At 43.7% G+C, this 9,873-nt stretch overlaps 1 protein-coding gene across 1 annotated transcript; it reads right to left on the minus strand.

The window, feature by feature from the left end:
• Positions 1-232: 232 nt before the first annotated feature.
• Positions 233-8,710, minus strand: LOC120810588 (double-strand-break repair protein rad21 homolog A). Its single transcript, XM_040165253.2, has 14 exons — positions 8,376-8,710; positions 6,852-7,042; positions 6,410-6,539; positions 6,006-6,105; positions 5,778-5,884; positions 4,838-5,035; positions 4,627-4,752; positions 4,231-4,356; positions 3,609-3,832; positions 2,864-3,017; positions 2,624-2,769; positions 2,105-2,284; positions 1,763-1,846; positions 233-1,203 (listed from the first exon to the last, which is right to left on the minus strand). Exons 2-14 carry the CDS (start codon positions 6,993-6,995, stop codon positions 1,012-1,014), a joined length of 1,911 nt encoding a protein of 636 aa, XP_040021187.1. The 5' UTR covers positions 6,996-7,042; positions 8,376-8,710; the 3' UTR covers positions 233-1,011.
• Positions 8,711-9,873: the final 1,163 nt, after the last annotated feature.

The following is a 9,873-nucleotide window of genomic DNA, read 5'->3' on the forward strand; positions in this document are numbered from 1 at the left end:
CTAAAACATACTGTGTGTATAGTATTCTACTGTAGCGTAACATTTATAACTACTGCCCTTTCCTAAAGTAACACTAAAGTTACCTGTACGGGTAAGTCAATAGGTGAGTTTTTATATTATAAAATTCTCCCCTAATTTGACTTTCATCTTCATATCCTTTCTGAAAACCCATTAATAAAGAGCCCTTAGAATGGATAATTTAATAAGAGCACTATGAATGAGTAACATCCAATTACCAAGTACTTAAAACACTTTATTTCAAATCTTTACAGATGTATCACAACTAGAGGTTACCTGAAGACTAAAAAGGTGGGATACTGAACTTAATTGTAACAAGTACATTACCTAGTTACATAATGCAAAAAGGTAAATAAGCATACAAGTAGGAAGGTACAAAAAAAAAAAAAATCACAAAACTGTATTGTTAAAACTGCTGGAATTATACATCTGAAACGTGATTTTTAATACAGGGTATAAGTCCCCACTGTTTTGACAGAGTCACCATTTTTGTTTATCATAAAAGAACAAGTGCAACAAGGAGAAGATGAGAGGTCACACTTCTGAGCAATAAAACAGTACCTTTCCAGAACATGTACAGTCAATATAGGATTCCTTGTGAAAATACAGGGCTCTTTATCTTAAAATCTGCAATGATTCAGGTGTGAGGGCCAATGGTATGAGACTAGTGAAATAAGCAGACACATTTAATTTATAAAACAAAAGAAAAGCTTACAAATCAGTGACTGAAAAAGGGTTGTTTTATAAATATACTTGTTAAAACATTCGTCCTCCCTGCGTATCAACCAAATGAATACTGCATGATTCCACCGGTAGTACAGTGAAATGAGCTTTTCTTTTTTTAAAGTTTCAAACCCATACCCTCCTACTCCCTCCCCTTACCCAGACAAAAATGGGACAGGGAAACACAAAATAAAAAAGGCAAAAATTTGAGTTGCGTAATTAAAAAAGTATGTTTGTTGCAAGCGAAGTGCTTGTCTGTTCTTCCGATGTCTAAATGAGGTGGAATCTTGGTCCAGCAGTGGCAACGATGTCGCTGTAGGGCTCAGTCTGGGTGACCTCGATGGCTTGCTGCTTCTTGAGCACGAGAAAACTGTAAAACTTGGCAGCTGCCTGCTTCTTGTTGTTGTTCCGGCACAATTCAAGCAGGCTAACAGAGTCTGCGCCGGTCTTTGCCATGACGCGCTACAGGGACAGAAGCACAGGAGTCAGTTTAAAATTATTTTAAACATTTAAATTTCTTTAAAAAATTGTGATACTCAACAATTTACTTCATACTATGTAGATTGATACAATCTACATATACTAATCCCCCTGAATCCTCACTTCAGACCCACTAGAGTTGTGATACTGCAGGGACCCTTTCCGCTGCCTATACTATTATTCTGCCGTGTTGCTAGCAGGCTCTCTGCCCGCGAGCATTGAGCCGTTGGGCTGCACCTGAGTGTGTAACCACCAGCCACCAAGCCCCTTAGTCCGCCCCTCTTCCTGTTGAGGCTCACAGACCACACAGGTCTGGTGCAGCAGGAGGAGGCGTGCATTGGGCTGCATTTATTCAACCCCTTCCCATAGGTTTTGGAGGAGTTACTATGTGCATTTGAACGCTCAACTCCTCCCACGTACAGCTTTATTCTCACCAATGCCGATCCCTCCCAGGGCCTGAGAGTCTCTGGAATTTTGTTTTATGCGCAAATCTTTCCATTCATAATTTCAGGAATTTCAGAAAAGTAACTTTTTTTGGTACCTGGAGACCGTGCAGCATCTGCTGGGTTCTCTTGTTCCATCTCTTCTCCTCCTGGTCCTGGTCTCCGGTCTGACCGTCCTGGTCCTGAGAACAGTCATCAGCATCAGCCGGCTCAAATCTCAACACTCACACAATGAACTAAACGTCACCACAGAACGGGATGTTCTACAAACTGCACACGCCTGCAATAACTTTGCTTACCCCTTTTCACTTACTTTCCAGTAGTTTTTTTTACATCGGTTTGGGAACTTATTAACCAAACTGACGAGATGCATCCCTAGCCAGCCATCAAGACTACTACCAATGATACAGTATCAGAGAAAGCAGTGATTTCCCCCTTACCTCCTCTTCCTCGCTGTCATCCTTCTTGTCTTTGCTCTTTTCACTGAGCAGGTCAAGCTCGGGGACGAGCTGGGTGAGGTTGAGGCTGCTCTCCTCTGGGGGCAGATCCACCTGATGTACGTCTAACCTCTGAGACAAGACCGAGCGGTCGGCCACATGCTGCGGCTCCAAGGCTGCCATCTGACATGGGGACAAAGTTCAGACAAAGTAATTACGCTTTGTGTCGCTCCCAGTTCATCTGTGAGCATTTTCACAGGTTTACTGAAAATAAAAGCACCTGGAATTTAAACTGGATTACACATGATTAATGTGACCTCATTGACATTAAATAAATCAAATCTGGTTTAAAGGGCATGTACTTGAATCAAGGGGCGGTATTTGTCATGAAATCGGTTTTAAATGTGTAAGCACTGAAATAAAAAAACATTTGGGGCCTTTAAACATTACTTTATATACTATGCAACGCCCACACCAAGTGCCAAGAAAAGCAAAAATAAAATGTAGCTGACGAGCACTCACAGGAAGGATGGGCTCTTTGTCTATGGTCTTGCGTTTGACCCCGCGGGGGGTGGATGGGGGAGGCATGACGGTCTCGTCCAGAGTCGTCCTACTGCCCTCCATGGCAGAGGCTGCTAACATGCTGGGCTCCTCCATGATGGTCTGGCCTGAGGGAGATTGTTAATAAAAATGATTTTTTTTTAAAAAAGGGTGGGGGTTAGGCGCTGGTTATGAGCGCCCCTCTTATCCAAGCGGACTCACCGATTACGTCTCTGTGCTGACTCATGACCTCCTCTCTTGGCACCTCTGGGTTCTCCAGCTCTTTGAGGAACTCGTCGAGACTGTCTGCGTCGCCACCCTTCCTCCTCTTCCTCAGCTCGTCTGGCACCAGAGGCGTCAAGCAGCGCGTGAACATCTGATATCGAAAAAGTCAACCGTTAAACTCGGGCAGAAGTTTTATTGAATGAAAGAAAAAGTCACAATTTTTAAAACCCAGGGAAGAAGGTATCTGTGCATCTTGTTGGACTAACAGAGTTCTAGTGACACATCACTCACACACAAGGATCATTCCCGGAGACTGTTTTACCACTTTTCCTCATTAATGATGCATTATCCATCTTCACCTTTAATTAGGAGTTCCCTGATTAGCTCTGTGCCCCACAGCAATAAGTGCGATCCAGGCATAACCAGTAGAGTGTTAGGAAGGCCGAGGCCAGACAAAGAGGTTTGCTAAATCATGCAGTATTCTAGAGGGGAAACGTGTAGGTTTGAGAGGACAGAAGATCCAGACGAAAACCAATCACTTCTACTCTCCCATTAAAAAGCGCCTGGGTTTGCCCTACTTGGAGTCAGACAGCCGGCCCGGCTCGCTCAATGCCGTTCGCAAAGTGGGAATACGGCTTGTGAAGGATTTCAAACCGGCATTAATAGGTTGTCAAAAATGTAATATGTGTACAAATGTATTCACAAATGCCTGCATGCATGATTCCAAACAAGAATACGTCACCTTGAGCAGCCTGACATTCCAAAGAGGCTGAGCAGGCAGAGAGAAAAGCTTCTCCACTCCGCCGGTCTCCTTCCACATCATGAGCTTCTTGGTGGGGGGGGCAAGGTCCAGGGTGGTGACAATGTCAGAGTAGTCGGACAGCTGAGCCCTGATGGTCTTACTGTCCAATTCCTTCACGCTGTCAACAATCAGCTTCCTCTTACGCTTCGCCTTGGTCTCTTTCACTGCAGAATAAAGTAAAATACTTAATTCCTCGGCTTTTCTCCATCCTTAAAAGGGTAACGTTTCAGCACACTGTAAACAATGCTCCACTTAAGGGATCTGTAGGTCAATTGTCTAAAGATTCTGCAAATGAATTCATTTGAAACAGTGCTTGCAACTGCTGACCACAACTAGATGTAGCTCCCGGGGGAGAAAATGTAGAGCAAATTCTCCAATACATGACAAAGATGGTCTCACCATGAAATTGGCTGATATATAATCACATCAGCCAATTTGACCCTCCAATATACACATTAAAAAAAAGGAATAGTTTAACAAATAATGAATAATAAAATGTATAGAATGTTACAAATATTAAAGCATTTTTAGCCATCTCGACAGAGCTGAAGGCGGGTCTTACCAGTGATGTCAATGGGCTCCAGGGCAAAGGCCTCCTCCTCATTGTGAACCAGTGTGGTCTGTTCCGTCTGGTCAGCCATTGCTGGCAGAGGCTCTGCCGGGCCGGAGTCTGGGCTGTCAGGACCCGCTAAAGACACGAAAGACACATTCGTCGTCAACAGGGATCCAGTCTCGCTCCCACTACGGGGGAGAGGGTGTGAGGGTGGGCGGGGCCACGGAGCTGGCAGCCCTAGCCTCCAAGCAAAAAGGCATGCTTGCGTCTGAGTGCATGTCCGACAAGCAGCCCCTCAATCAACTGAATGTACTTTATTGAAACATAGCACCTATTAAACAAACTGTATATTCTGTTTCACACGCTCTGCAATAAGTGAAGAGAAAACAGCCCAACTTCACTTACGTGACTGGAGGTTGTCAAAATCGTCATCATCGTCTCCATGGTCCGGTGGCATCATGACGCTTGCAGTGATGGCTGGAGGGTCGTCAAAAATACCTCCTCCGTCATCAGAGCTCAGTAGCTTATCAACTGGGAAATAATTGGGATTAGCTATTAATAACTTTACCATAAAGAGTAAAGAGAACAACTCAAACAGTAACCTGATGTGGCTCACCCAGCATTCCCCCATCACTGTTGCCCATGGAGGCATCCCCAAAGTCATCATACTCCATGTGGTTGGATTTGTCAGGGAGGTTGGCTGGGCCAGGCTCCGCCTCCAGCAAAAGGTTAGAGGCCGTGGCACCGTGCATGATATCCTCCTCAAATGTGCTGGCCTCGCGCATCATTTCTCGTTCATCCATACCAAAGTCAGCTGAAGAGTACAGGACATGGATGTTATGAAAATATGAACAGGGGAAGTCGGTTTTGTTGTACCATCCTAAATTATGTGCCATTATTATTGAAATTTGCAATTATCGCCTCGTACATATTTAGATGTATGATGCACCATTGTAAACCACATGATACATTTGTGCTGGGCAATAAGTAAAAACACTTTAAAGTAATTTGCGACTTTTTAAAAGCAGTATTCCCTGCATGCAGTAGCAGTTAATATATGTATTGTAAATCACAACTTAAACAATTATGTAATCAAATAAAATATGATACCAAAGCTACGTGCAACTGCTAGCACATTGAGGTTATACCTACTTTGTTAGAGCAATGTTTGGTTTATTTTCTGAAGAGGTACCAGAATAAAACATGGTTCTGTTATCAGGGAGCAGCTTAACAGTCAGGACCCGGGGGGGATTCATGTGAGGGGAACAACCGCATGGCTGGCTTACCCAAATAAAGAGTGACAATCAAAAGCAGCTTGTTTTCACATCTTGTCTGTATTTAAAGAACAAGCCAGTAGTGGTTATAAATAACTTTGCGTCTATCAACCCACCCACTGAAAGACTTAAATTGGTAATGTTCACGCAAAAGTTTGCAAGTTTTCTCCGCCAGTCAATTTCTGTTCATATGAATCACTGCAGCAGTCTTAGGCCCGCCTCCAAGTGCTCTCATTGGTTGAGACACATGCCCATCCCCGATATTTACATAGAGTGTCCTACCAAAGTCGTTGTCCTGCAACAGGCTGAGGTTGCCAACATCTTCCCTCATTGTGATCTCTTCTACTCTGCTCTGGTTTAGGGTGAACTGCTGGGCCACATCTATGTCACTGTTAGCAAAAATAAAATTAATAAATGAAAAAAATCTAGGATTAGTACAACAGCGGGTACTTAAATCACACAAACCAAAATTGGTGAATGAAATCTGAACTGTAGTTGAATTTAACTTACTCCAAATCAGGAAGTGGCTGGTCAAAGTCATGGAACTCTTCAGGTAAAGTGATGGCGTTGTACGCCGCCTCTCGGTTTTCCTCAGGGAGATCCACAACACCTGGACAGAGAAAAAAGTTCTAATATTGTTATAACAGACACATGTCCTCCGTGATCAAACTCCTCAAAGTCAGTGTGGGAAAATCAATCACACATTCAACTGCAGTTCATCTTTACAGTCTTGTATAACTGCTGGTTAAAGTGGTTAAAAAAAACGCGCCCCAGTGTCTTTAGAAACAAGGTTTCTTTCCAACTTTAACCTTGTTTCTAAAGGCACAAAGATGTTCCGTTTTGCCATCAGCCTGAATGCAGTAATGCCTTTCTTCCAGATTAGAGAAAGCACTTTGCTCATCTGTTCTTCTTACCTGGCCTAAAAGCCATTTTGATCTTGATGAAGGCTTCATTACAGTCGGCCAGCAGGTATTTGGCCTTCCTATGGTAGATTCTCACCACCCCTAGGAGCAGGTGACCAGACGTACGCAACGCCATCTTCACCTAAGAAAAAGGGGGGGAAATGGGAAAATTAAACAAAGACCAGGCACGTTGTGAGGGTACATTTGCTTTGCTCAAAAACAACACTGAATGGTATCAGCATATATCAACATTGTACAGGAACGAGGTACTTTGAAAGAGGTCCTTGCAAACACACTGGAGGGCAACCGTTGTATGAAGGCAATCCAATTTGTTGATGGAGCATTAACGCTGCTGTAACTAGTCTCCATTCATTCTTCTTTGTCTTTGGTAGAATATTCTTTTGAAAATGAATTAATTTTAATAATTGGGAGGCAAAAAATGTTGTCTCGTTACCTTCGGTGAGATGATGCTCTCCACGCTGCTCTCAAGGTTGCATTCAAACACATGAGCCTTGGTCAGCTTCTTGTCCCAGTGGGCCGCTAGCCAGATCTTGGCCAGCGGCCCACGTTTGCTGAGGACAAAGTGGGCGTAGAACATTGCCCTGGTTGCCCTGGCTCACACACTCACACTGTGGTATGGTTCACCTGAGGAGGGAGGGGGTATAAACACATCAGTGATTAGGAGGGAGATGCATTTCCAAAACAATGAGGAGAAACGAAAGAAAAGAATAATCAAAATGCTCAAGACATGTTCAGGATGAGCAGATTGACTGCTGAACAGAACCAATGCGTAGCGATTACAAACATGTGGATCCTATTAGCTGTTATAACGATCAATTCTTATTGTGCTCATAATGCCATTAGGGAGGCAGTTAACAGCAATTGTGTGATAAACCGATCACAAGAACCAAGTCACCACGACTGGTTTTCAAAAATGCAGATGAACTTGGCTGGTGGAGGAAGTCCAAATCAAAAGGTCCCTCGAATAAGCAAAGCAAATCGGGGGGAAAAATAGAGTCATCGATTTATTGAGACCAAGGTAGCCAACATGGTATTAGCTATTAGTAAGTAATGGTAGTATCTGAAGAGGTGGTTACGGTTTCATGGGCGCCTGGTTACACTTGTTACGGGAGAGTTGTGCGCTCTCTCTCTGTCTCTCTCTCTCGATGTAACGTTACGGGTTTGATTGAAACGAATGTTAGGTAGTCTCTTGTTGGATCATTAACTTAGGTTAACTAACTTAACTAGCGTGTGATCAGGTATCATCTGGCTCCCGCAAAGCACATATTTTGCCCCTGGTTGTTCTGAATATGGTCAAAGCTAACTTGAAACGTTATGTAAGATGTAACTCTAAATCACGACACAGCGTAGTATTTAGAGGGATATAATACAATTTTAAATCAAAACAAGCTTTTTCCCCAGACAAAACATTGGAATTGCACATGTAACAGCTAGTATAAAACACGTAAGCAATAATCTAGACATATGAATAATCACTTCATAACTCGCGCAAACAGATTTTTTTGTTAAAAGAGACGTGTGTGTGGTTATGTAACGTTAGACACGTAAGTTAAGTTAATACGGTGTAATGCGTTAAGAGCGCCAAGGGTTGGTCAACGCCAGGAAATAGTCGGCGCCATCAAGTGGGATGAACTAAAACTAGCCGCCAGCTAACTACAAAACGAGAAAGGAAACCATTCATACGGGTTTTATTTAATTAATCTTACGTTAAAACAACGGACAAAAACACAGCTCGCATGTGAAAAAAACCCAGAAAGCGCGCCGGAACAAGGCGCCAATGAAACACTGGCGTTACTCATACTTTTCCCCTCATTCAGCACAACTGTATCGTTAGCAGGTGGCTAACGGCTCCCTGTACAGTGAAGGCCGCAGCGGACCCACACAAACGTGCATGCTTATCTCGGCCCGCAGAACACACATAACCTCGCGTAAATATTCCCGCTGCAAACACACTTACCGGCTGCTCCCCCTTTACAGTGAAATTATAATGGCTATGTGAATCCTCCCAGCGAATTATCCCCTGTTGTACTCATTAAAACAGCCAAGATGGCGCCAGTCGCCTTCCTCCCGCTCACCGCTGTCCTTTTAAAATCGGCAGGATGTTTACAGTCAAAAATGGCGGAGGAGGAGTCTGCGGAGTGTGAGGGGCCGACGCAGGCAGACAGCCCGCTGTTCGCACCGAGCGCAGATAGGGGGCGCTGTGGCCCAGTGCTCAATGCCCACCGGAGACACGGACGGTGCTTGACATGTGATCAATACTAATAATGGTCACACGCTGTGTTCCCTCACACGTAGTAACAAATTAGTCACCTGACTCACCTTTTGTCTGTCGGAACTGCTTTTGTTAGAAAAATATTTTTATTTTTCGCAGGGTTCACTTCCAACAAAGGTTGCACGCGGCTGTTGTGCTCATGGTATTGCGTTTTTGTGGATGTGAATGTGACGGACAGGTGTCCCATCTGTCAGCTAATGTTTTGAAAGACAGCAGATCCAGATGTTGGAAGCTCCGGTTATGACCCACAGCCAGCACATCACCAGACCACGCACACCTTTATCACAGCAGACGTTCTGACATGTCATCAGTGGAATTGCAGATTGCATCTGAGGCCCCTGAACTATTGTGCATGCTACACTTAAATAGAACATCAACATGCCCACCAGAAAAACAAATTCAAACAGATACACAGGTGAGGAGAATCCCAGAGAGACTGAACTGAATCATCTACAGTCAAATATGCATCTGCAGTAGAAGAAGTGCTGCCAGTTGACCATGTTTATGGTGCAGCAGCAGCAGCAGCGCTCCCTGTTAGTGTGTAAATAAAGGTCTCGTTATCTGCATGGTGTGAGAATTTACTCATCAAATCCTTTCAGTCCTATTCAATAAAGCAACATGCATTGCTAGATATCTGCAGTGACGGTACAGATGATAAAACAAGGTAAACTCCCAAGGCACTTGAGCGGCGTGATAATCATCACAATGGCAGGATGATAACACAGACGCATGTATGGCTTCGAGGGAAGAACTAATTCACTTCATGTATTTGAATCCGTGCCGATATGCTCAGAAGTCAATCACATCATCGTTATCACACACATTTTAGCATTGCACAGACTCAACGGCTCATTGTTAGATAAATGAATTATTGATCTGAGCTTAACTATTAAACTCCAGAATTGAAAGATAGCAAAGGCAAGAGGGACAATAATGACTTTTTAAAATGGTGTTTAATTAAAAGCTGGGTGGAGCTTTTACAACGTGTTGCCGATTCATGATAAATCAAGTTATTTTTCCCTATCAGACATCTACACAGCCTGAGACAAAGCAGTCACTTCAGCACGGATGCTTCTCTGCATTAAATGAACCACTGCGTCGACGCACCACGGGGTGAGTCACAAAGCCCCGGACATCTGATTCTCTCTATGCAGCTAAAGTGTATCATTTGTGTAGTACAGCT

Source organism: Gasterosteus aculeatus, chromosome 20 (genome assembly GCF_964276395.1).
Source record: "Gasterosteus aculeatus chromosome 20, fGasAcu3.hap1.1, whole genome shotgun sequence".
In the NCBI taxonomy this organism is placed as follows: domain Eukaryota; kingdom Metazoa; phylum Chordata; class Actinopteri; order Perciformes; family Gasterosteidae; genus Gasterosteus; species Gasterosteus aculeatus.

Excerpts from the sequence above, each read along its gene's own strand:
- LOC120810588 (XM_040165253.2), bottom strand. The coding sequence starts at position 6,995 with ATGTTCTACGCCCACTTTGTCCTCAGCAAACGTGGGCCGCTGGCCAAG. Across the intron at positions 3,833-4,230 it reads GGAGCCCATTGACATCACTG|TGAAAGAGACCAAGGCGAAG; the intron begins GTAAGACCCGCC and ends TTTATTCTGCAG. Across the intron at positions 1,847-2,104 it reads ATGACAGCGAGGAAGAGGAG|GACCAGGACGGTCAGACCGG; the intron begins GTAAGGGGGAAA and ends GACTGTTCTCAG.